The 27490-nt window shown below is 44.5% G+C and overlaps 1 protein-coding gene and 1 pseudogene across 2 annotated transcripts; both read right to left on the bottom strand.

The window, feature by feature from the left end:
* Positions 1-2242: 2242 nt before the first annotated feature.
* On the bottom strand, positions 2243-3900 carry LOC107277575 (UDP-glycosyltransferase 92A1-like; annotated as a pseudogene).
* Positions 3901-20203: 16303 nt separating this feature from the next.
* Positions 20204-25414, bottom strand: LOC4335348 (UDP-glycosyltransferase 92A1). 2 transcript variants are annotated; one of them, XM_015781687.3, is made up of 4 exons: positions 24945-25414; positions 24717-24847; positions 24384-24479; positions 20204-23819 (listed from the first exon to the last, which is right to left on the bottom strand). In XM_015781687.3, exon 4 carries the CDS (start codon positions 21806-21808, stop codon positions 20345-20347), a length of 1464 nt encoding a protein of 487 aa, XP_015637173.1. In that variant the 5' UTR covers positions 21809-23819; positions 24384-24479; positions 24717-24847; positions 24945-25414; the 3' UTR covers positions 20204-20344. The 2 variants fall into 2 exon arrangements, 1 of the variants encoding a protein (XP_015637173.1); XR_010740858.1 differs by lacking the exon at positions 24717-24847 and having other exon boundaries at positions 23366-23819.
* Between the last annotated feature and the right edge of the window lie 2076 nt (positions 25415-27490).

Raw genomic sequence — 27490 nt, 5'->3', positions numbered from 1 at the left:
CAGCTAAAACTAAGCAGTATTTCTTTAACAATGTTAGGTCGACCAGCCAATACTGAGTGATTTTGACATGCAAATTAGTGCTAGCCCTAAGTCTGGCCCACATGCATCTAAATCTCAATAAGCTAACATGGTCCAGAACTAGATCTTCTAGTAGTTATATTACCTATACCATGCCCCGGATATATGGAATTAAGTGGGTGGATCTAATGTTTTGAATTTTCTGAAATCGTGTATAAAACAATATGACAGATTTCCCCCAAAACAAAGTTTAGGGTACATGCGCGTGGCCCTAAAGCATGAATTGTTGCGGCAAGCAGATATTGAAAGAGCAAGGAAAAGACAAGTGTCGCGAATAACATCCATTCGCGAGGGGGATGTGAACACTAAGTGTTTCCATCTAAAAGCAAATGCTCCTAGAAGAAAAAACTGCATCCTAGGTCTTGTAGGAAACAATGGATTGACAGTGGCACGAGGAAAAGGAATTAAAATCTGATCATGGACCGTTCTCGGTAATTATGGGAAGTCATGCACCGAGAGAGTGGGAGCTTAACTGGCAAGCCTTGGGAGTTACACTAATAGACCTAAGCACCTTGGCTGAACCTTTCACGGAGGAGATTCATAAAGCAATTCAATAGTTGTCGATTGACAAAGCGCCTGGGACATACAACTTCACTGGCAACTTCTACAAGGTATGCTAGGGCATTATCAAACTTGACATAATAGTGGCTTTCAACTCGCTCTACAACATTTGATGTGCACACTTCAACCTCCTCAACTTAGATGACATCATCATCATCCCCTAAAAAAGATGGGGTAGACAAAATAACGGTCTATAGCTTGACCAATAAATCTGATCCACACCTTCGCCAAGGTTTTCTTTAACCTTCAAGCCTTACTTCTACAACCTCTCATGCATTTCCTTATCTCGGTAAATCAGAGTGCATTAATTAGAGGGCGAAGCATCCAAGACAACTTTATGTATGTCAGAATATGGCCTGGAGATATCATCAAAACAAGTGCCCTATGCTCTTCAAGCTAGATATTTCAAAAGCATTTGACTTAGTCTGTTGGGACTACGTCTTCACGACACTTTTGCAGGAAATGGGCTTCTTGCAGTGTTGGACAGACTAGATAGTAGGCTTCCTCATAATTAACCTCCTGCTTCAAGATACTCCTTAATGGAATCCCAGAAGAGAGGTGCGACATGGTTGCGGCCTTAGACAAGGAGACCCCCACTCTCCCCTCCTCTTCATTATGGCAATCAACCTGTTTCAAAAGTTACTACCCAAGATGATAAGTAAGATGAGGGGGAGATCGGTGCGCCTACGAATTTCTATCTATGCGGACAACACAACCGTCTTTATTAAGCCCAAGAAACAAGACATACAAGCCCACAAAACTGCCAAGAATCGTAGGTAGCAACAATCAGATGTGGCTATCTAGATTTGGAAAACATCCTTGAGGGCACAAACATTGCCAGAATGTCCTTTCCGATGAAATACCCGGGCTTACCTTTAATGCTGGGTAAATTGAGAAAAGCAGACCTACAACCACTATTCGACAAATCGGGGAAGGGGGGATGGTGGGTTGGGAAGGGAAGGACCTGGGATGGCTGGAAGAACGGACTTATAGTCAAATCAATTCTCACCTCATAGCATATTAAAAGAGGAAAAAGATTCCCTATAGGCTGTAGGTGATAGATAAGCAGAGGAAATGCTTCCTCTGGGCAGGAATCACCGGCAGGAAATGCAAGATGAACTGAGCAAGAACTTGCTCGCCAACTTCAAATGGAGGTTTAGGGTTCCTGCAACTGGAGAGATTCACAAGAGCCCTACGTTTCATATGGCTTCGGCAAGAATGGAAATCAGCGGGAAAGCGTGGATCGGTTTGGAAACCCTATGCGATGAAATAGATAAACTCCTGTTCATGGCTGCCATGCGAGTTAAGATTGGGGATAGTGCTACAACCAAAGGAGTTGGAACCAAAGTTCTATGCAATATCCAGGAAAAAAAGAGAGTCCTTGTGATACACTGAGCTCCCACTGATGGTGCTCCTTGTGAAAATAAAGTACTAGGAAGCAAGAACCTTGTCTCTGGTAGATGCAAAGAGGATGTTCATGTAGTTTCCATTTGTATATAACCTTATCTATTTTCCGCACCCATGTAAATACTTTTTTTCCTACTACTATATTCAATGAAATTGGCACAATTAGTGCTAGTTTGTTAAATAAATGTTTACATACATGATTGTTTCCATGTACGTCCAGATAAGAATCACATTATTATGAATGTTTACATGTATGTGTAGATAAGAATTGCATTATTGAAAATCGAGTGAAACATAATAACACAATAACATGGAAGAAAAAAAAGATAAAACAAGTCCATCATGATTACAGCAATACAATGGCATACTTCATTTCAGCTTCATTGCTTCCAAGAACGCTTGAGACGCCTCAAAGGAAGACCCTCCCTCCTCCTTCCAGGCATCCACCATCATCGTCCGCACCTCCTGCACCCGGCGCCTCATGTCGTCCGCCTTTGCCGTCTCGCCCATCACCATCTTCACCACCTCCGCCACCCGCCTCCTCTCCACGACCGTCTCGTCCGTGTTCCCCCTCGCCACCTCCACGCACACCCCGAGACCCTCGAGCACCATCACATTGTGGAACTGCTCCGCCGTCAGCAGCCACCCGATGACAGGCACGCCGTGCGCCATGCTCTCCAGCACCGAGCTCCACCCGCAGTGGCTCAAGAACGCGGCCGTCGAGGGGTGCGCCAGGATCCTCACCTGCGGCGCTCACCGCCTGACCAGCAGGCCTCTCTTGCTCGCCGTCACCCTCTCTTCAAACCCTTCCGCCAACCATCTATTGTAGGACGACGGCGTCGTCGCGCCGCCGTTGAGGCCGGCCACATCGCCCTCTGGTGGCTTGATCTTCCAGAGGAAGCACCGCCCGCTTGACTCCAGCGCCGCGGCGAGCTCCAGCATGTGCTCGGGTCGTATCATGCTGTTGGTGCCGAACGAGATGTACAGCACGGATCCCGGCGGCTGCGTGTCCATCCAGCGCAGCACGGTGTCGTCGGTGGGCTCGGTGGCTGCGTCGCGGCGGTCGCGCGAGAGCGGCCCGATTGGCCAGACGGGGAGGACTCTGAGCGTGCGCCGCAGCATGGCGAGCCCGGCCGGCTCCGGCTCCGCCACGGCATTGACCAGCACCGCGTCGGTGTTGTTGCCGTGAGCTAGCTGCCGGTCCAAGAACCGTCTGTCTGCTCGGCCGCCGCTGCCGTCATTTGCTGCACCGGCAGCGGGCAGGCCGTACTGGTAGAGCATGTACTTGGGCACCTGCGACCTGTGGATGACAAGGTCGGTCGGGGTACTCAGGGAGAAACACACGTCCGCTCGGCTCCTCCGGGCGCAGAGGGAGGTGGGTGAAGAGGGAGTGCGTGACGGCGCTGCCGAACGCGCCGCACGAGGCAAAGAACGCGTGGCCGCACCCGTGCCGCCGCGCAACCTCCACCGTCCACGCGACGAACACGTCGGAGATGACCACGACGCGCGCTGCGGCGGCGGCGGTCGACGCGACGAAGTCGTCGAAGGCTGGCTGGAGCGTCTCGAACGCCTCGTAGAGGGGGATGAGCAGCGGCGGGAAGATCTCGTCCTGGGACTCGCCGCCGGGCGGAAGGCCGTGTTCCGCCGGGTCGAAGCGGAGCGCGTGGAAGTCGAGGAACGGCGCGGCGGCGGCGGCGCGGAGAGCGGCGACGTTGCGCGGGGTGGAGACGAGCGTGATGGTGGCGTGCGGGAGGATGCGGTGGAGGCGGCTAGCGAGGGAGAGGAAGCCAGCGATGTGGCCTTTGCTCGTGAAGGGGAAGAGAACGTGCTTCTTCGGTGTGGACATGGCCTCCTACTTTTGTCGACAATCCTACTAACTCTTAAGTTATGGGGAGTTCTATACTATGGTGACATTTTTATTCAGCTCGGATATCTATTCGTCATCAGAGATCAGACAAACAACACGCCGCCCACGTAATGTCGACACATTTTACTCTTTGCCCTTTAATATTGTTCAATATTTTTAGGGCAAACACGTTTTGTGGACCCAAATTCGCAAAAAGTTAGGTTATTTTGGAGGGAAACAATTGTAAATTTTGCATAATATTTTTTCCGAGTTGAGTTATTTGTTTCAAACCATCAACAAAGCGTGCAGAATATTTTTACCGCCACCAGGATTGGTCAGCTTGCACGGTATGCGTTCGATTAGGATGGACCGCTGGGTATTGCCTAACTGCTTTCCCAACAAGTAAAACGGTGTCATAATCTATCTATCTATCTATCTATCTATCTATCTATCTATCTATCTATCTATCTATCTATACCTATACTAATTGAATACTTTCTACGAGTCCTCAAGTTAACTATAAATATATAGCCATCGATTCAATAGATTAAAGCATCCTGACCGTATATTATGTACCGTGGGCTCTGTAAAGCCCAATCACATCTAGATTAGAACCAACGTTAGATTTGCACATCTATACACATCTATACCTACCTATACTAATTGGACACTTTCTACGAGCCCTCACGTTAACTAGAAATATATAGCCATCGATTAGCATTCTAACCGTATATTATGTACCGTGGGCTCAGTAAAGTCCAATCATATCTAGATTAGATCCAACCTTAGATTTGCACATGTTAATGTATCGATCTCATCCCTTATTACGTATGTTTGCTCGTAAACGTGAGGACTTCCTTCTTTGCACTCCAGTTCCGCTCGCTGGCATGGCCGCCCGGAGATGGTGACGAGCGGACTTCTTTCATCCCGCCTGGACGTTCTGCTCGCAAGGCCGATCATCGCATCGCGACACGACGGAAGACGTGCAGCCAAGCTCATCCATGCAGTGACCCGGTAAGCAGGCCAACAATTTTTGGTATTTACCTTATATGATCATATTATAACTTTTATGTATTGAGATGTTGATTTACAAAGTTTGCTTGCCCCAAATAAGTCCATCCGTGGTCACTGCATATCAGTAATTAATTCATAAAAGTTTTCTGTCAGTTTGACTAATTGCAGTTAAGAAGTTCGATTGTAAGCACCACATCCTCAATCTATTAGGCACTTGCTTTGAACTCACAAGCTAATCATAAAAATCTGAGCATCATATTTGTAGCAGTAGAATGTATTGAGAAAAAGACTTCTTTTTTAATTTAACGTGAGGCACAGTGGTATACCGTTGGTCTATTTTCTTGACGTGCTTATCTTAAACTATATCTATTTTTAATTTTTTTTATCCCATGATTAACTCTAACCCTAGAGAATATTAATTAATTAGGTCTACAGGATTTAAGGCCACTAACATGACGCAAAAGTGAAAATACAACATGATGCAAGTCATGGGAAAACTATGACTCTGTGTACAAACCAAATTCAACTATATATTTGTAGGAATTTTTAAACCATGAAAAATTTATGATTGAGATCAAACTAATTATCACACGATATTTATTAAGACAATTTGTGGAATTATTAGATTATGATAATCTACGATCAAGACAACAATCTACAATATCTTGCTATAAAAATTCTAAATCTTTGAATTGAATAAAGGGGAAAAATACGAATTCTGATATGTTGTTAAATTATGAAAATATAATAGTTGAGCCTGCAAACTAATGTTATATCGGGTATATTAGTTCTCAAATTCTAAACTAGACTAAGGAAAATTTGTTCATATCTTGATATTATTAAAGCAATAATTTGTATAACTAAGGCTGCACACTAAGGTATTTCGGTATATTAAATTATAATATTTCGATTTAAGTTAATAACGATAACAAATGGAGAGTTCAATGTGAGCATAAATAGTACTTCTGAATTTGGAATTCTAAAGTTTAAGTTAATACATATTTACATTAATTTTGTTGTACTAATTGGGCACTCCACTGAAGTTTCTACATTAAACAAGCAGATTTGGATGTGCAATAATATTAGCCCGTTCAACGCACGGGTTGGTGACTAGTACCCATAATCTGGAGTGTCCTATTATGATACGTATATGTATACTTGGTATGAGCCTACTAAGGGATGTCACTTGAACGGTTTTTTCAAGTTGGTGGTGAAGATTTGGTTTAGGGATATGAATTAAACTCGTGTAGATATGAGGGATTATAAGTAGACTTATTCGTTCTTTCCCCCACCATCTGTTAGGTCCAACCCAGCCCATCAGAGGTCACATTCCTCTTTCCTTTTCACCAGGCCCAGCTAGGCTAGAGTCTTCTCCCTTGGCCTGCTTGGCGAACGCATCGCCCTGTTGCCGCCGGGAGCCCAGGACGAACCGCGAGTTCGAGCGAGTGTGCACAAAGACGCCACAGCCGTGAACACTCGCGCGACGAGCTGGAAAGTTTCAAATGAATATATATAGTGATTGCTCGGTCGCCTGACGACGAAGATAGCTTCTATAAATAAATGTGACGTCAAATGCTACTTTCTCCAGTTTAAAAATAATTGACAATTAATTTCTCTTCCTTTTGGCTGATAATTAATTTGTGTCCGGTAATTGTATAAGGTCCGAACCATGCCGCATTGCCGCCCGCGGCCCGCCGCTCGGCCTCCATCACCAACCTCGGTTTGCCGCTTCCCGTCTGTCGCGGTGAGAAAACGAGTCACCAGCCATCTCCTCTCCCACGTGCCGCTATTCCTGTGTTGACGCAGCCGCTACGCTTATGGCGCTGTCAAATTGGCATGTGCGCTGCGCTCGCACGCCCCAGCCGCATGCATCAGCCCGGCTTCACGCCAAGCCGCCTCCGCTGCCTCCGCGGGAACTTGGGGCCAGTCCTCTCGCCGTGGACTTCCCATAGTAAAACCATAGCAAGCCCAGTGCTTGGCACCAAGGATTGTGCTGACTGCCTAGACGTCGTGCGTGGTAGCTGCACCATCATGCCGCGTGCTCGGCCACCCGTTGCCGCGCCACTATGTTTACACGTGACATCGCCCTCGACCGTCCGTCCTACAGAACCCGGCCCTCAAGCAGTGAGCCACCGCGCCCGAGCCGTCCTAGCCCCGCCTGGTCCGTATCACCCCATCCAATTTGGCCAGGAAACGCCGGAGCGCCGCCGCCGCTGTTGTCTCACCGCGGCGCGTCTGGAAGCTAGAGACGACACTCCTCCCTGATCCAAGTGATGAGGAAAGCGGGAGGAAACAACCCCTCACCACGAAAACAGCTCTCCAAAGCTTCATTCTGGTCACCCCGTCACTGGACCGTGGAATTTGTCACCACCGCAGAGCTGCCCCTTTTTGCCGGCTAATCTTATCTCTATATCTGTATTTGACTCTTATCTCTAACTAACATATTATACTTCTAACATTCCCCCTCAGTCGTAACGGGAGCGAAGCGAACGATTGCGACTGGATTTAAAATCTTCTATTTCTTCACCTCCTTCGAATCACCATCATCGATTGCATCTCTGATGGACGGTCCTCCACCTGGTGCCTGCGTCCCCTTCTGTGTCGTCCCTTGACTCTTCTCTATTCCCTCCCGCAGTCATAGCGGAAGTGTCATGGACAATAGCGATGACACGGACGCTTTGACTGAAGTTTCTGTAGATGATTCTCGTTGTAGACGTTCGTCGATGTAGCCGATCATGTAGTAGTCGTGGTCATGGTAATCATGGTAGTTGATGTAGCCGCAAATAGCCGAAGGCGAAAGAAAAAATATTTACGCCATGGTGTAAAGACGAAACTGCAATTGTTAGCATCTTGCATCTTGTAGATGTCAGAGGATGCCATTGAAGACGTCTTGCATATGTCAGAGGACGTCGTTGGCGATGAGGCCACCACTTCGGTTGGTCCTTTCGCGCCATGTAGCGGTCATCACAATGGTGATGCCGGATTGATGTAGTCGTTGTCGTCGTAGATGACGTGATCGATGCCGTCGTCGGTGTCGCGGTCGTTGTCGTCGTAGAGGGCGCGGTCGATGTCGTCGATAAAGCGTCTTGCAGATTAATCTATTAGAGGACGCGGGATGTCCATCCTTGTGGACGAGCGGCGGCGGCGTGTTCCCTTGTTGATGAAGACCATCGGCGATGTTGTGTCGGCGAAGACAATTGCGCAGTTGTACAGCTGATGATGATCAGTACTGTCGGTGTAGGTTCGAAGACACGAGTGTTGCGGCGGAAGAAGTTGATCTCGGCGACCGCCAGCCGCCGACCATTGCAAATGCATGCATGCGTAGTGGTTGCTGGCTTGCTGCTTCTGCTCACGAGGATCATGGCTTTTATGTGGCTAGCTAACGAAGGATCTAATCTAATACTAATCATTACTTAATCTATGAAATTTTTTTCGGTGGTTGATGGATGCGCGCCCCAGGGAGACTAAAAAGATGTCATCTCCCCAGGGCAGCGTGAGCGGAAGACTAATAGAGCGACGGGGTCTCTAGAGCTCTGATACCATGTGGAAAAATCTAATTTATTGTATTCTAATGTTTTCTGATATATTATATCGACTCTCTCATGGGGTATATATAGGAGTACATAGGGATAGATACTTAGAGTATAATACAAGTAAATGTAGATTTATCTTTAGGATTCTATATCTAGGACTCTATCTTATCTCTAGGATTCTATCTCTAGGATATATCTTATCTCTATATCTGTATTTGACTCTTATCTCTAACTAACATATTATACTTCTAACACACGGATTGTTTCAAACCAAATTGGTGGCCAAAAGGGATTTGTGCCAAAGATCTCGGTTAATCCATCCTTGTGAATCTCAACTCTTGTCATAATTCCTTCGGATTCGAATTCCGCAGTTCGATACTCCTCCCTCTCAATTGAACCCCTCCCGAACCAATTGTTCGAATATCAGGAAATACTCGAACCCAGTAGTTCTTTCAGAATCGCCTCACAGAGCGAAATCCTTTCTCTGTCCTCTCAACTCTCCTAGACAATTGTAATACCCCGTCCCTTCCTTGAATCGTTGGATTACCTCAATTAAATCGTTCCGCCTAAAGGATGTCCTCCAATCGACGTCTTCCCTTTTTGCTAAATGCTTCGATGCAAAGCGAATCGAAATCCCAAAATCCTTTCCTTTTGTCGCAATGTCGTTTCATTCCCCGAACCCTTGGAACCTTGCGAATGAATTAAAACCCGCTTCATCTTTTTGACTCGTGTTCCCTCCTTTTATACTTTCGTTCTACACAAAAATCCTCGAGTGTGGCTGTCGCTTAAAACCCTAAATTTGTTCGGCATATTTATTTGTCGTACATAAGCTCATTTATCCTCCACTCTATCTCAACTTTTGAACCCCCATCACGGCGTATGGATTTGTACGCCATGCACCACCCATAAAACCATCATCGGTTGATGATCCCGAACATTACTCTCGCGCTCGCATATATATACTCTGCAGCGACCAGAAGGATGAACAGAAGTTCTTCCCAACGTCTCTTACACTTCCGAAGTTCCTCCCTCTGTTCCTGTGCTACAGAATCCTTCCCTTTTTCCGTTCACCGGCACGCATAGGTGTACGGGGACGAGCAGGTGCCTCCGAAACTCCGTCCGCTTGAGAACCTGCATGGGTAGGCAAGCGATCATGTTTTTGGGGAGCACTTTAAGTGCGACTGCTCCTGTTCTTCGCGACTACTGCTGCTGCAGCATCGACGCCTTCGCTAACATGTCAACAGAGATTGGAGACAAGGAGGTGAACGACATCAACGGAGGCAATACTGCCTCAAAATCCAGTGGTGGGACGTTCTCGGGGTATATTTCTATTCTCCATATTCCGTTAGATGTTTGTTTGTTAATATTCTTCGTAATGGCATCATTGTGTTACTCTGTAAATGTTGATGCTTATTTTACCTTATGTATGCTCATATTGTATACAACTAGCACTATCACTGATCAACTCATATTGCAAATGCTATGTTTATTGTCTTAATATTTTGGATTAAAATATGCTGAATTATGACCAAATTTCCAACAATCCAAAAATTTCATGGGCCTTTATTGGTAGTTGGCTTTGCTACATCACTAAAACCACACGCTTTCGATGGTTCAAATTATAAAATATGAAAAGCATGTGCACTACTGTAGTTGACGGCGATGCAATGTTTCTTTATTTCATGGGGCAAACCGAGTGAACCACCTCTCCCTCCTGAGGAAGAGGTTAAGTTTGAGGCTGCGACGACGTATAAGGTCCTAACCATAAGTTTGATGCTATAATTAATTTTTTTTGGTTTGATAATTAATTAATAATGGCGCTATAATTGCGATGAGAAGTTCGTGCGTGGCCATAAGTGTGCACATCTGTTCTACATCGAATCATTTGTTATTACTTAGCACATCCACAATGTTGCATGTAAAATAACCTTAACGGATAAAGTAATATATTTGTTTTATCTCTATCATTGGGAAAGTAGCTAAGAAGAGAATATTGCTAAGGGTAACCTTGAGCTTAAAGTTAGACCATAAGAAATAAAAAAGTATTTTATGCATTTGCAATATATATAGCAGCTTTTGAAATTGTAGGTGAATAGAGTTTTTTTTAGTGGGCTCCACCTTAAGGTCGAGAAGAAACCATACATATTGTAGCATCTATTATAGACAAAAAGAACACAATATTGCGGATCCCATCTTATGGACATGCTCTTATTACTAGGCTAGCCCATGCCCGCTGTGGTTTCGTTGCTTTATTGAAATTCATGTTGTAATTAGCAAAACAATAAATAACGTGGATGTGACTGCAGCTCAAGCACTTTCTCGTCCTTTGTACTACGTGTAGCTTTTGATTGGATCCTTATATTTTTTTTAACCATTTTATTTGTTTCAGAAGAGACTTTATATTTGAAGAAAAATCATTGTATTACAGTTTGCGAAATTAGTACATAAATGCATTGGTATTTATTATGGTGGGGGATAATTGCATATGAATTTATTAAAATGTTGTAATTGCATTGGAATTTGCTAAAATAGAGGGCATTCGAGTCTTTCTGATTTTGTATTGGTACGTGTGGGATAGGTTAAAAATGATGTTTTTATTTTGGGACGGAAGTATCACAAGTGAGCCATCACTTGCTTTTGCAAAATAGAGATCAAAACATTGTTGAAGCTATGGGTCTGATTGTGGATGTGAAAGCACGACTACTAAGACATGAGGGATAATGGTTGGGCACTACTTTTCAACCAAGTAAAAAACTTTTGTGAGGCAAATGGAATTGGAGTGCCAAATATGGATGATCTCATCGGAGTTAACGGTAAATCTGCACGTTGGAAGCATAAGGTGACTTACCTTCATTATTATCGAGTTGATATTTTCAATGTTGCTCTAGATGTAATTATGGGAGATATTAATCATAGATTTCATTAAGTTTCTTTTTATTTATTGGTGTGCATGTCTTATCTTAATCCAAGCAACTCCTTCTCTAAGTTTGATATGCATAAGTTTGTTCGATTTGTTGAGATTTACGCTGTTGATTTTATGACAGTTGACTGTTTGATGTTGAGAAATCAACTTCAAACCTTTATTCTCAACATCAGGAGATGTGTTGAATTCAATGACTGCCATGATCTTGCAAAAATTGCTGAAAAAATGGTTCAGTCCAGAAAGAACATGACTTTTCCATTAGTGTATTGACTCATTGGGTTTACATTGATCCTTCCAGTGGCAACAGCATCAGTTGAAAGATTCTTTTCAGCTATGAGGATCATAAAGACAGATTTACGCAACAAGATAGCTCACTATTGGTGGTGCATTACAATGAGAAAGAGATATTTGGATGCCTTTTTATATTTCGTTGTCCATCTACGAAAATCAATTTTTCCACGCAGACCAAAATACCTTTATTTTTATAGGCAGAACTCTTAAGTGCTCCACCTAAAAAAATATGATTTTTGCAGGCGGAACCTTACGTAGTCAATCCGCAATAATCGTACCTATCCAAACTCAAAGTCATCCTTATCTTATCCTCCCCACCGGGAGCACCACTTTCGCAGTTCAGCGAGCTCGGCCGGTGAGAGTCGACGGAACTGTCGGGGAATGGAGTCTGCGGCGGTAGAGCCACCAGCTGGCGGTGGGTCCGGTGTGATGGCGGCCGCAGCGCGAGCAAACACCCTCCGCGGCGGTGCGCCGGGTTTGTTGGCCTTCCACTCGTACGCCCGAGGCAGTCTCATGGCGTCCTGGAGATCATCAGGCTTCTGCAGTTCAACGTCGATGCTGATATCATCCTGAAGACCGGCGATGAAAAGTTGCACTTGCTGACTCTCGGTGAGGGGGTCTGGGATGCGACTGGTAAGTGCCAGAAAACACTCCTGGTACGCCACCACGGTGCTCGTCTGCGTGAGGCGCTTGAGCTCACCAAATGGGTTGTGGCGGATCGGGGGAGAATGATCGGCGACCCGTGATGGACACAGCGACAGAAAGAGATGAGAAACAGAGGAAGCTGGAGATGAGGAGATAGCTTTGATCTTGCTTGCCTTTATTCTAAGATTAATTGCCTTAAATAGGTATACAAAATGTAACAAACGGATGCTAATTGAAAGGAAACTAATCGTAACAAACTTATAAACAGATCCTATCAAAACAGAGCAAGCATCGTACTATTCTCCGTCCGGCACGGAAACAATCACGGCGCCAGCGCGCCATCTGCGCCTGCGCCGCCTCCTGCTGTTCCGCCCTCTCGACTCTTCTTGCGACGTCTGCAGTATACAATCCCGACCATGAAACTTATATTACTGGGTTATGGGTGCAAATTGTTTTCTTCCCCAATGCACGTGTAAAGTATTATATCCGATCATTTTAGTTTCTTCGACAGAAAATGTTTGGTTTGTTGTCACTGATGCCTTTTTTTAATAAGGTTCTGCCGTTCTGCACAAATTATCTGATGGAGTTATGATTTTCCCTGAATAAACCATGACGATATTATTTACGTATGTGTGATTTTTCTTTTGGTTGTTTGATTTGTATATCTAATTGGTCATGTGGCATTAGTACGGGCATATTTTCAATGAGATTATTACTGATTTGAAGGAGAGTATTACTGAAATTTAAAGGACATTTTCTTTTGCTGAAGGTTATTTCACTCCTTTCACTAATCTATTTACTGTACAGTGGAATAATGTAGCCTTTTTTTTGTTCTGAATTGTTGCAGATCTGATGGGAAATCCTAATGATTAAATTTGTCTGCATCTTTTTTCTAAGCTCCAGAAAAAAAAGATCGTCCTGATTACTGTGCCAGGGGCAGAAGTTTCTGTTTTTTTATGTGTTTTGTGTGAGAACAGTGCAAGGGGATCCATATTTGTTCTAGGTTTCGTTTTTGTTTCAAGTTTGCTGGTCCTACTGTATGTAGGGGGCAAGGAGGACGATATTTGTTCTAGGTTTCGTTTTTGTTTCAAGTTTGCTGGTCCTACTGTATGTAGGGGGCAAGGAGAACGAGATTAAAAGTAGGCCAGGAAATATTAAACAAAACATTGATATTAGCATGATGGTGTTGGCATGCATTTGCCATCATCTATTATGATTGGGATCTTGCTACAATCAACTGGTATTTTTGCAATGTTTATGTGGGATTTTGCTACAATCAACAGCGGGCCTTCCATGAGGTCGTATATGTATAGATGCATGTTACTTTTTTTTAAATCAGAAACCATATATTTATCTTTATCTTTATCTTTATCTTTACTACTTAAAAAATCCGTAGTGACGATGGTGAAGCCAATGTAGACGTACGTCGACCCGCTTCAAATATACACATTCGTTCTCCGTACCCCCATTCGTACTTTTCCTATTTCTCCTCTCCTCCCTTTCCCTCTTGCAACGCCGCCGCCGCCGTCGACATCGTTGAGTCTCCTCACCATCAGAATCTGGCATCGCCCAGTCCCTCCTCGCCTCCATCCCCATTCCCCTTGCCCTTTTGCGCCTCTGCCAAGCGCCGCTCCTCTATTGCAACCGACGCAGCCTCTCCGCCAAATGCCACGACCTCTGTTCCCCGACGCCGCCCCGATCCCAAGCGCCACGACCTCTGTTCCCCGACGCCGCCCCGATCCCAAGTGCCTATCCTCCGTCGATCCCTCGTCGTCGCTCCACCTCCCAAGCAGATCCCCTCCCTATCCCATAACCCAGTCCCTCCTTATCCGGCCGTCGTCGTCCCGTCGCCGCCATATCGTCGTCGTGCATCATCCCGCTGGCCACTCACCGTCGCCCCATAGCTCTTCCTCCCCCACCACATCATGCCCTCCAACCCCTTCTCGATATCCCTTCTCCCCACCTCACCGCCTCCCCATCTCCGCGCCAGTCCCCGGCGTCCGCCCCCAGCCGCCGCTGTGCCGCGTCAATCCCCGGCTACATGGGAGCAAGAGGGGAACCCTCCCCGCAGCCTCCACGGATGGTACTGCATGTCTACACGACTCGCTCGACGGCGCGGGGTTCTCCACCGTGCAGGCATGCATGTCGGGTGGTTCACGCAACAGGGCACGACACCAACATCGCCATGAACCGGTGAGCGGACCTCGCAAGCACCGTGCTCTACGTCGCCGCAGCGGATGACTAGTACCACGTCGGCTGTTCCATCTACTTCCACATTGTACAGTACTATAAGCACAGTTAAAAACATTTGCAACAAGCACTGATACTATTTTTATCGTTTGACTTCAGACTCTGATAGTTCGATTCCTTTATTAAATTCGGAAGGATTGCAGCAAGCACATTATTGTACGGTAAATTGATTGACTAATACTGTAGGACTTTTAGAGTCTGAGGTTATGAAGAAAAAAACGGATCGTCACATGGCTAGGCTATATATCTTCACTCATTAAGGTTTACTCTACCTTGTCTATATATATGCTCCTCTGACTTTCTTGCGAATGGTCCATATAAACCTGTCCTGGTTTGCATGATGACTAGGGTTTTAACGTGTTAGCTGGTGATCTGCTTTAATGCTTTTGTTGATATTTTCAGAGCACTGAAGACGCTATGATTGGCTTTACTGGTTTTTACAATGTGGACTTTTTTCTTTTCACATTATCCCAACAGCCTTCCTAGGGGTTATGAGAAACACAAAAGAAAGTTGGGCGACGAACCACGCAAAAGCTAAATGGTTGTTTATATCTCATGAAAGGTAGTTTGCAGTTGTACTGGCATTTACCACAAATTATCCAATTCGCAGCATTAAGCCAGCCATCCTCTCGGCCCCTTCCCCTACAGAGAAGTTTAAACCAATTTCTCTTTGTTTCCCCTACAGAGTGTGTCTGATGTCAAATTTTAAGATTTGTCAGCGCACAATGATTATATATGCTTATATCTTCTCATATACTTTGAAGAATAAAAATTCACTTAAGCCATGTTGACCTTTTCATATGATCCAGAATGAACATAAATAATTTCAGTTAAACCTTTAGGCATCTCATATACTGTTAATCCCATGGTTTAGAATATCTCTATTTATTATTTTCCAAGAGCACAGTCACCTTTTGGGCCATGGACTCATGGAATTTTTAAAAGATAACTTGGATCTTTGAGATCAATAAACTTCATTGCATACATGTCAATACACACTATTGACTATATATTTAATCAAACTGTCATGGGCTTTGGGCCGGGAGTCCTAGGCCCATTAGATAGAGTTAGGGTTTGTTAGGACTAGATTAATGAGTCATCCATCTATATAAGGAGGAGATCCTATCCTAGGTCAATTAGGTATTAGATCAAAATTTATCTTAGTGCCCGTCGGTCTGCCTTCTCAGTGCGACGGAGAGCGTCGCGCCGTTTTGGTTCAGAACCGTTCCTTGTTATTTCATCTACTATAATCCAATCTATCCCCATTCTTCCCTATTCTTCTCCACAAATCCTTGCACGTGACAACTTGGTATCAGAGCTTTGGTTCTGTGCCCATGGGTCCCGAGATCTCTACGGTTCCCAACATCAGCGAAGGCCTTGTCGAGATCTCGAAGAAGATGATGGACTTGGCGGCGCAACTCCGGGCCATGGCGGCTCAGTCAGCCAAGCCGGCGGCTTTCATTGAGGAGGCCGAACCATTATACTGGCATGCGGTGGCCTTGCGTTCGCGAGGGCGCGTCTTCAAGCAGCACAGATGGCGGCAATATTTAGCGGTGACGCTGCAACCACGCGGGGGCGGCGTGACTCGTGGCGAGGTGCTCATGTTTCCTCTTCCGGCGGCGCCAAGTCTGGGAGTGGCAACGCAACCTCGACCTCGCCGTTGGGACTGGCGATGGCGCCATCGCCGTTGGCGCCCTCAACGGCGGCGATTTCCACTTCAACGGCGATACAACACGGTACGGGCGTTTGGTTTTCAGGCGCTATTTTCCGGCGATGCGGCTTTGTTTCCGCAGGTGGAGGCGCACGTACCAGTGATGGTTGGAGCAGAGCTTGGCGACGTGCGTGCGGCGCGATTCGCAGGCGCGACGGGTGGGTGTGGCATTCACGTGTCGCAATGGCGCAGATCGTGCCGGCCCCACGTGCTGGTTCGCGAAGTTGGCGGATCGACCACGGCTGCGTCGCTCCTAGCGGTGTGGTCTCCTGAAAGGAAAGGAGATAGGGTTTCTGCCCTCTCTTAGTTGGGCTAGGTGGTTTCCACGTTGGCCTATGATGCAAAGGTTGATCTTTCTCATATTTTGAGCCAAGGAATTTTGGTCTGAGCCTTCCGATTTGGATCATGGAAGGGGCTTTTCCTCTCCTTAGGAGGCTCAGGTTGGGGTCCTCCTGCGCATGAATTGTTTTTTATTTTTGTTTTTCATAAAAGCCGAGATGTAAAAGGCTTAAGAGTTTTAGTTTAGGGTATGGTGTTCCGTTTGAGTCTAGCCGGGTGTGCTGCTGCTCAAAAAGAGGGAAGTAATGTCACGGGCTTTGGGCCGGGAGTCCTAGGCCCATTAGATAGAGTTAGGGTTTGTTAGGACTAGATTAATGAATCATCCATCTATATAAGGAGGAGATCCTATCCTTAGTCAATTAGGCATTAGGTCAAGATTTATCTTAGTGCCCGTCGGCCTGCCTTCTCAGTGCGACGGAGAGCGTCGCGCCGTTTTGGTTCAGGACTGTTCCTTGTTATTTCATCTACTATAATCCAGTCTATCCCCATTCTTCCCGATTCTTCTCCACAAATCCTTGCGCGCGACACAAACAGACAGTGATGTCGATGCCGAGCAACTCCTGGACTCCAAGCCTCCAACTCTGTCCAGTCCATACAGGTGTATGGCAGCAAACAGCAGGTCCAGCTTGAAGAGATGTGGTTATTCTGAATTATTCTTAGAAATAAGATAGGAATCATTTCGCTCTAAAAAGGCCAACTTGAACTTGAAGCGTGAACACTGGAAATTGCAGACCATGAGTACACATAACAAAAAGTGAATTTAGCTAAAAAAGTTAATATCACCTATTTTTAGGTCATTGGGCGGGCTGGTGGTTATAGTCAAAAACCTGGTGTAAATCTTTTCTTCTGCTGGTTGTTCGGATCCTAACTTCATGTTCTTTTGTGGTTAAGTCAAATTGGCCAATGTACTGCTTAAGCTTTGCATCTGGTATGGTTTGATGGCATTTGATCGCCAAATGCTTCATGAATTGCACACTAGAATTTGACAGAATTTATGTATACTGCCACTTTTCAAATGCAGTTTGCCATCTGGACCCATAAACGCAGTTGATGTACTCTGCTTGCATATAGATGTTTTAGGAAACCAATACAATTTTGGAATATGCTAAGCAATAATCGACTGATTTGTATAGAACATCTGAGTTCTGAAAGAGTAATGTGGATTAGATGATAAAAGTTGGCATAGTGTGGAACCATGATAGGCTGAACTAAATTATTTTTTCTATGGAATATAAATTTTTGTCATGCCAATGGTTGTATTAAGGAAATAACAAATGCACTACTTGTAAAGATCTTTATATATCAAAGTGTTTGTGTATATAGAATTTATAAAGATTTTGGTGGGTTTTTATTTTCGAGTCTTTTGGCAATGGGCCATGAATTTGTATATGACAATATTTCCAAATTTTACAAGTTTATATATTATCTAGTGTATATATGTTGTGGAAATGTGCACTGCACATGCTTAGGAGGGCGAGCGTATTGTTGTAGAATAATGTGCAAGCACGACGCCTCTTTGCCTCGCACTTTCTGGCCGAGTCAATTATCATGCATAACTGGATCGTACCAAAATCGCAACAAGTTATCGTACATACAGCAATTTCACGAAAAGAATCCTACCATGAGGTAGCAGATGACATGGTGTGATTTATACTTATGATAATTTAAGTGATGATTTCAAATGGGTACATGCAAATTTTCTCATTGCAACGCGCGGGCATCCAACTAGTTTTACTTAAAATTATTGGCTTGGATGGAACATATATAACCCGTTGGCTATGTGTTTGTTAAAATTCTATACAACCCGTTTCCGCAAATTCAACCCGTTGGCCATATGTTTGTTTGGATGGAATATGTGTTTGTTTGGCTTGGATGGAATGGCCATGTATTTGTTAAAATTCAGATATATTTTTAATTTATTTTCCATTGGATATCTCCCCTTTTCTGCAAATGTGAGCATTTCAAGAGATTATTAAAACTAGGCAAATTTTGCTACAGGACACTGCTACTTCGTGGAATTAGCTCCAGGACACCGCACGAAATGAGTTTTGGGGGAAGACACTCCCAAAACATAGCTATTTGCCAGAGGACACCGCACCCATTTGTTTAGTGTATTCGTGCTGACTAGGCTTGAGCGGGCCCACATTTTGACGGGACCGGACCAAATTACCCTGCACATCTAAAGTCTAATTTCTGTCCCTCGGGCTACATCTTCAACCTCCAGCTCTCGTGCCCGTACGCCACACCACCGCCTCCCGCTCTAAATTCGGCCGATCCCGTTGCTCGTTCAAACATTGATTGAGGGGATTTCTTCCCCTTATCCTTCTCTTTCTTTCCCCTCAAAAATCGGAGCAAATCCCGTTGAATATTGCGTGGATTCGAAGCGGATTTCATCTCTTATTTTTCTGGCACTCTAACCAATCCGTGCAAATCCCGCTGAATATAGCGTGAAGCGTGCTTCTGCTTCTGCTGCCGCTGCTGCTTACTGCCGCGATTGCCGCTGCCGCTGCTGCCGCTGCCGATGCTACTGCTGTGCTGCTTGCTGCCGCTGCTGTTGCTGCCGCCGCTGCCACTGCTGCTTGCTGCCGCTGCTGCTACTGCCGATGCTACTGCTGTGCTGCTTGCTGCCGCTGCTGTTGCTGCCGCCGCTGCCGACTGCTGCTGCCGCTGCCGCCGCTGCTACTGCTGCATGCTGCCGCTGCTGCTTGCTGTCGGTGAGGGGAGGGGAGAGGGAGAGGGAGAGGGAGAGGGAGAGAAGAGAGATAAGGAGCTGACATGTGGGTCCGAGGATATTTTTGACATTTCGGCTGCGTTCTTTTCAGGATAGTCGTTCTCGTTTTCCGTTAGCACGCTTTTCAAACTACTAAACGGTGCATTTTTCTGTAAAAAGTTTCTATACGAAAGTTACTTAAAAAAATCATATTAGTCCATTTTTTTAAAAAAGAATAGCAGATACTTAATTAATCATATGCTAATGGATCGCTCCGTTTTCCGTAATCACTGTTCCTAAGAAGAAAGAACGCAGCCTTCATGTAGTTTCTCTCTCCTCTTCAACCGGAAATTATTATTTTAATGGGTGCGTTGTCCGCTGGCAAATAACCACGTTTTTGAGAGTGTTTTTCCCTAAAAGTGACTTTGTGCGGTGTCCTGGAGTTAAAACCACAAAGTCACGATGTCCTATAGCAAAATATGCCTTAAAACTATATACGCAGAAATCCCTGATTAAAATAAACATTATTGTCATTATATCTTTTTTATGAGCATTTAATATTATTTTTATCATTTGTGGTTCTGATAAAATAATTTCAGATGATGGTGAGCCTTCTATCCTAATTGGCGAAAATTTTACCATCATACACACATGTCATCTCACAATATATCTTCATTACTAAATAATGCCATAACACATGCAACAATATGTATGGTTTCTTCTCGATCTTAAGGTGGAACCCACTAATTAAGAAAAAAAAAACTCTATTCACCTATGATTTCAAAGATACTATATATGTTGCAAATGTATAAAATACTTTTGTATTTCTTATGGTATAACTTTAAGCTCAAGGTTACCCTTAAAAATATTATCTTCATGGCTACTCTCCCAATGATAGAGGTAAAACAAATATATTACTTTATTCCTTAAGATCATTTTACATGCAACATTGTGGATGTGGTAAGTAATAACAAATGATTCAGAATAACACAGCGGCTAGCATAGTAAATAAGTAACCTTGGATTTTGTTCCAACTTCAGCCGTTCAGCTTCATTGTTTTGAAGAACTCCTCCAATGCCTGATTTGCCGACGAGCCATGTCCACCCTCCCGTGCAGCTTCCATGATCTCCTTGATCGCTCTCGCCCGCTGCCGCATCTCGGCCGCCTTCGCTGTTGGAGACATCACCGTCTCCACCACGGCAACCAGCGTCGCTTTGTCCACAATAATGGCACTCATGTCCATGTCCCCCCGTGCCCCCTCCACGCGGAGGCACACCCCCCACTCCTCGTCGAGCATCTTGGCGTTGTAGTACTGATCGCCGGCGAGCGGCCACCCGATGATCGGCACGCCGTGCGTCATGCTCTCCAGCACCGAGTTCCACCCGCAGTGGCTCAGGAACGCTCCTGTGGAGTGATGCGCCAGGATCCCCACCTGCGGCGCCCATCCATGGAGGAGGAGGCCTTTCTTGGTCGCCGTCACCCTCTCCTCGAATCCGTCGGGAAGCCACTTCGGCTGGATCTCGCCGTTTATGTTGTGCCCGTCCGGCGGCTTCACGGCCCAGACGAACGGCCGGCCGGTGGCCTCCAGTGCGGCGGCCAGCTCCGCCATGTGCTCTGCTTGGATGGAGAACTGTGACCCGAACGATACGTAGAGCACCGACGACGGAGGGTGGGAGTCGAGAAAACTGGTGATGGCGCCGGCGGTGGCGTCCGTCTCCGGCGAGGTTGTTTTGGTGGAGGCGCGCACGAGTGGGCCGATTGGAATTACCGGGAGCCTGAAGGTTCGCCGGAGCATGGCGAGCCCGGTGGGCTCGAACTCCTCCACGGTGTTGATGAGCAGCGCGTCCGTCTTGTACCCCAGCTGTATCTGCCGCCCGAAGAACGCCTCGACGCGGTGCTTCACGGCCGTGGGCGGGTGGAGCACGTTGCTGGACACCTGCGACCTGTGGATGACCACGTCGGGGTACTCCGGTAGGAGGATCCGGCCGGCCTCGTCGGGGCGAATGGGGAGGTGGCTCCAGAGCGAGTGCACGACGGCGCTGCCGAACGCGCCGCACGACACGAAGAAGGCGTGGGCGCACCCGCGGCGCCGCGCGACGGTCACCGTCCACGCCAAGAACGGGTCGGAGACGACGCAGACAGCGACGTCGCCGGCGGCGGTGGCGCCGGCGACGAAGTCGTCGAAGGCCGGCTGGAGCACCTCCAAGGCCTCGAGGAAGTCCGGGAAGCGATTGTGGGGGACGCCGTCGGAGGACTCCCAGCCCGCCGGGAGGCCATGGTCGGCCGGCACGAACGGCAGCTCGTGTAATAGAAAGGAGTCATGTCCTGCCGACGTGGCTCGCCGCAGGCTGGCCACGTTGCGTGGCGTCGAGACGAGGGTGATGGCGACGTCTGGGAGGGCGCGGTGGAGGACGCCGGCGAAGGACAAGAAGGCGGCGAGGTGCCCATGGCCAGGGAAGGGGAACAGCACGACGACGTTCTTGCTAGTTGCTGCCGTCATTACTGCTACTACTCACTCCAACAAGTCTCCATGTGACAACACGTACGTCTCAGGGTTGCTGGTGGCAGACATCACTCCGTGTTTCTTACTCCCTCGTTTAAAAAAAAAAAAAAAAGCAAATCCTAGGGTTGCGTGTCCAACTTTGACTGTCCGTCTTATATAAAAATTTTTTATAATTCGTATTTTCATTACTGTTAGATGATAAAACATGATTAATATTTTATGCGTAACTTGTCTTTTTAATTTTTTTCATAATTTTTTCAAATAAGACGAACGGCCAAACATTGAACACGAAAATTAGGGTTTATCTTTTTTTTTAGGACGAATGGAGTATATTTCTATTTTGTTAAATAATAGCGTCATTTCTCAGCGGTAGTTGGCGACTTAAATGTTACTAGGCACAGGACCTAACGCGTGTGGTTCACCCTTCTGAATTATTTCTGATCGCCATCGGATAATTACACACTAGTACAAGGTTTGTTGGGAGGGTGTTTGATTTTTCAACTTAAAAATTTGACATCTATTATCTTCTATTATATCATAAATAATACTAAAGTTCATAAAACTTCCTACAAATACTCATAAACAACCATGTGGAAGTCCTACAAATACTCCTAAACCACCGTGTGTCACCTTAACAAATAGTTAGACCCACCATTTTAATTACCATTAGAATTGTTTTTTTTCACCTCCCTCTCCTATCACCCATCAGCCCACGTCAGGGCATCCCCACCAGCCCATATGCACGCACGTGCAAACTTACGTAAGGAAAAACTACGCACTATTTGTGCTAAAGAAAAACAAAAAAAGACTATTTGTTTGAAAAAAATAAAAAAAGAACATATATGTATGCACGTTTTCACCTACGGTAAAGAAAGCAACCAATCCTACACCTTTATTTTATTTTCTCTAGTTGTTCCATGTTAAAATTTTATAAAGCATATGATGTATTTTATCTATAAAAATGTCACATCCATATCAACTATATTTTAATTAATTAAAAGAAGTTGTCACGTGAAACTATTGTCTTAATGATTACTTCGTTTGTGTTTCAATAACCGGGAACTAAATGAGCTCCTTAGCCGTCAATTAACACACTAATAAATTAGAGAAAATAACAGAAATTACGAAGAAAAAACAAAAAAAACATTGATTTCAACTTAAATATGGTAGACCAATTATTTTCTACCATTAATTTATCTTAGCAATATAAAAAAAAGAAAATACCCACCTCCCACCCCTTCACGTCATGTATGTATGAATGTGCACGTACGTACTTATGTATCTCTCTCTCTCCCCCCTTACTTTCTCTCCTTTATTAACAACATCTTAACTAATATAAATATTCGGATTTTTCCTTTAGTCACCAATTTTTTCGTCCGTGCGTAATTTTTTTCGCCCGTACATGCTTTTTTCACGGATCCGATTTTGTTCGGTTTTTCACTTTTCTCTAGCGCCAGCCCAGTAGGCCAGGCCAGAAGTCCAAGCCACAAGCCCATAAAGCTACAAGTCCAGGTGCGCCCACAAGTCCAGGTGTTCCACAAACCCACAAGTCCAGGTCCAAGCCACAAGCCCATAGAGCCACAAGTCCAGGTGCACCTCCACAAGTCCAGGTGTTCCACAAACCCACAAGTCCAGGTCCAAGCCACAAGCCCATAGAGCCACAAGTCCAGGTGTTCCACAAACCCACAAGTCCAGGTCCAAGCCACAAGCCCATAGAGCCACAAGTCCAGGTGCACCACAAGCCCACAAGCCCAGGTGCACCCCCACTCCTACTCCGGTTTGCCCCAACTGCGACCAGGAGTCCTGCTCTTGCTATTCCGTTTTCCTTTTCTTCTTTCTTCCACTATTTTTAGCGCTCACCCGATCACGATTTTACAGATTTCTCAGGCAAGACATACATATAGAAATAATAGAAGCACACAAAAAAAATACAAATCACAAGGTTTTTCCTCTAGGGTGCCAAGCCACCTCCAATCAATGTCGATTCCAGGTTATCATTGTACTCAACCTGAATGCAATTACAATTTCATTAGATTTATATAACTCAAAAAATTCTACTCCATGCATGCTTGCCTACTTTTTTAATGTTATCACTAAGTCATAACATGCATTGGCTCATAATAACTTGCTGATGCACTCACTGTTCATGGTACGTTATACTGTCTTTAATTATGCATGTGATGTATCTACCAAAATAGTACATTCGCTCATGCAAAAGCAAGCCGAGTTTAAACCAACAAAGAAAATATTTCTTTACCAATGTAAGAATGCAAGATCAATTTCATCTGAGAAGGCCAAAAAACTAGACAATTAATGCACTATGGTGATGGGAAAAAAAATCAAGAAATTTGTTTGTAACAGCTCTAATTTCCTAAGTCATATAAATCATTTAGATACCCCATTTAAACTATCTGAATATTCAGAACATTTATTTTGAAGGCAGACACAAACGATAGTAAAATAAGGCAAAAGAGAATGTTATCTCTAAAGAGGTACCTTAGAATTGTCTATTCTATCTATATATAAACATCTGGAGGTAAAAATCACTAAGAAGGATGGAAGAACAACAGACCTGTATGTGCGACAGCAATATTTGCTCACTTCAATTCAATAGCACACATAAAAAAACGCAACTCACTTAGCAAATATGAAGCCTTCCCTCAGGATACTGTGTGGTATAAAATTAATTAGATGAACAGGTACTATCATCAAAAGGAATAAGTTCATATTATCACTGCATGTACCAATAAAAGAATCAATTCAAAATTAAATATGTTTTTGTAAGCCGCATAACAAAATAAACCTTATCTAAATCATGTTTGCTCTACCTTCTCAGATTGCCTATCCTGATTGCAGAACTTATGATTGCATTGTGCATGATAAACCGATCGAACAGTGAGCATACCAGATTTAGTATGTTGCCATGCTACAACATCCTGAGTTCCTCGCTACCAGGAGTAAGTGCTATTTGTATGATTCGATTAGCATCAACGGACCAAAAAATGCTACAGACCAGCTCTTCAGCCGACTGACCAACTAAAGGATTAAACAAATCACTTACTTTTGACAAGAGAGTACTTTCAGGTTGTGACTAGAGGGAATTCTCAGATGTTGTCTTAAAAAAAAAGAATACCTGGGCGGCAGTGGCTGGGGTTGACGGCGAATCAAGGATGTCCGTCGCTGGCAGATGGAGCGATGGAGGTAGCGTCCACCCATCGTCGTCGTCACCGTAGGGGAGGCTACCGGATCCACCCCTCCCGTCGTCGCCGGCGCGACGGGATCCGTGCGAGAGGGGAAGAGGTCGCCGGATCAGCCCCTCCTATTGCCGCCGACGGCGGATCTGCGCGAGAGAAGGGTGGAGAGACGGTGGAATCCAGGCGCCGACGGCGGATCCGCGCGAGGGGGGCGGAGAGACGAAGGGATCCGTGCGGACTCGAGCTCCAAGGGGCCAGCGGAGCAGCAGAGGGGCGGCGCTGCCCCAATACGCTCATCACCGAACTGCAGCAGTAAGGGAAAGAGCCTGGAGCAGTGGTGGATATGGCCGGCGATAGAGAGAGACGGAGAAAGACGAGGAGAGAGCGAGAGAAATGATGGAAGCACTCCGACCGGCTACAGATATTTGCTCTCGGTAATGAACTACGAGCTTTCGTTTTTTTTAAAAAAAAAAAGAAAAGAAAACTACAACGGTCAAGTTCCTAGATAGTGCTAATCCACGGAATTGATTTCCACTAAAAAATGTTTAGATATACGTACAAACTTAAACTTCAGTATCACAGACGAGTGGTATTTTCTTTTATTATTGATTTTTATCATTGACATAAAACACACAGGAAACTTCCACTTTAATATTTGTTTGACGTAAAAAAATGTCGATTGTAAAAAAATAAAAAAAAATTCGTGAGACACGACATATTAAGATTATGCGCGCTATCGATCATCCAAATGTCACACGGTCGATCTCCACCCGAGTCCACATATGATTTTGGGAACTGGATCACACGCAAGAGCAAGTTTAATAGTATAGCCAACTACTAACTCTAATTCATCTATAGCCAATCTAATAGCTTATTCATACAATAGTTACATACTACACTATTAATACCTGAATACCTGATCCTACCTGTTATACTCACACTGTTTCCCGTGCTACAGCTGTCTATAAATCTGTAGCCCGCTGCTATTCTTTCTCTATTTAACTTCTTAAAATATGTTTGCAACCGACTTATAGCCTACTATTGTACATGCTCTAATAACATAATAATTGACAGTAAGAAAGCATAATTGACAGAGTAAGAAAGCACGCATGACCATTATAAAAGTATTATTTTATCCGTCCTGATTATTATTGGTCTAAAACTTACCTATTTAATCAAACAAACTTCCGTCCTCTTTTTGCGTGAAAGTGATCGGAACATTCACTGTTTATTCCTCCCGTGGTACAATCATTATGTTAACGCATTACATTCTTCGAACCATACACGTGTACAGTGCAATAATTATTCAAAATAAAAATACCTCTGCGATTATTATACAAGTCACCCATGCTTATCGCCACATTGGAGTGCTCCAAACAATAGTTGAGTTAAACTTTATCCAACATACCACGACCCGGTGCAACGCACGGACATATTACTAGTATATAAAAAAAATCAATAATTAGATACCTTGAAGATCGTAATTTCCACTAAACTTCCAACAAACATTTATAATCCATTACGTGGCACCCTATAAACACTCTCGAGTCGTCACGTGACACCCTATAAACAGAAAAATTTGGTCATCGATTTTCATTTAAATTAGTGAGCCTTTTATTTTAGATCATTAGATCTATCTTAAAAAAAATATCGCTCTGTCCACACCTCTGTACGGCGTTCTCACGCATGTACCTAACATACCCTCCCTCCGTTCCTTTCTTTTCTTATTTCCATAATAATTAAAATTATTTTTTTAGCCTAAAAAATCCATAGATAGACATCAACCTACTAGATGTAGCAAGCTCTATCTCTATCCTCTATTTTTAGTACGTTAAACATCGTACAAATATTTCTAAATAACTGCATGGCCCTCTTAAATTAGAGAAAATAAAACATTCGACCATCGGTTTCTATTTAAATCGATTTTATATTGTTAGATCTATCTTTTTTAAAAAGAAAAATCATCCGAACCTCACTCCACGCCCCTATGTGACGTCTTGACAAAGAATGATCAAATGTACCAAGATCGCACCAACATATGACAAATTATTTTGTTAATTACAGAAAAAAATTAAATGTGACAACGTTATATCTACAGTATGTACATTGTACATTATTATTGTAAATTCAATAGAGGGGAGGCAATATAGTTACACAAACACGCAACTTTATATAAAAGTCCATTAAACTTTCTACAAACACTTATAATCCATCACATGGCATCCTACATACACTCATAAGCCATCATATGATGCTATAATAAATTACAAAAATCATGTAAATTATGATAAAGATTTTCACTTAAATTGATGATCCGTTATTTGAGGCTATTGGATTTATATTTCATCAAAAGAGAACAACCTGGGCTTCAACCGTTAGATTAGTTTGATCTAATTAACCATAGCCTCATGCAGTCAAGCCCACGTCACCTCCCCCATGAATGCGATGCACGGTGGAAAAAAAATTCTACAACACCTCTCGCGGT

Source organism: Oryza sativa, chromosome 4 (genome assembly GCF_034140825.1).
Source record: "Oryza sativa Japonica Group chromosome 4, ASM3414082v1".
NCBI classification, from domain to species: domain Eukaryota; kingdom Viridiplantae; phylum Streptophyta; class Magnoliopsida; order Poales; family Poaceae; genus Oryza; species Oryza sativa.
Note: the sequence above shows the minus strand (reverse complement) of the source record. Positions and strands in the feature narration are given on the sequence as shown.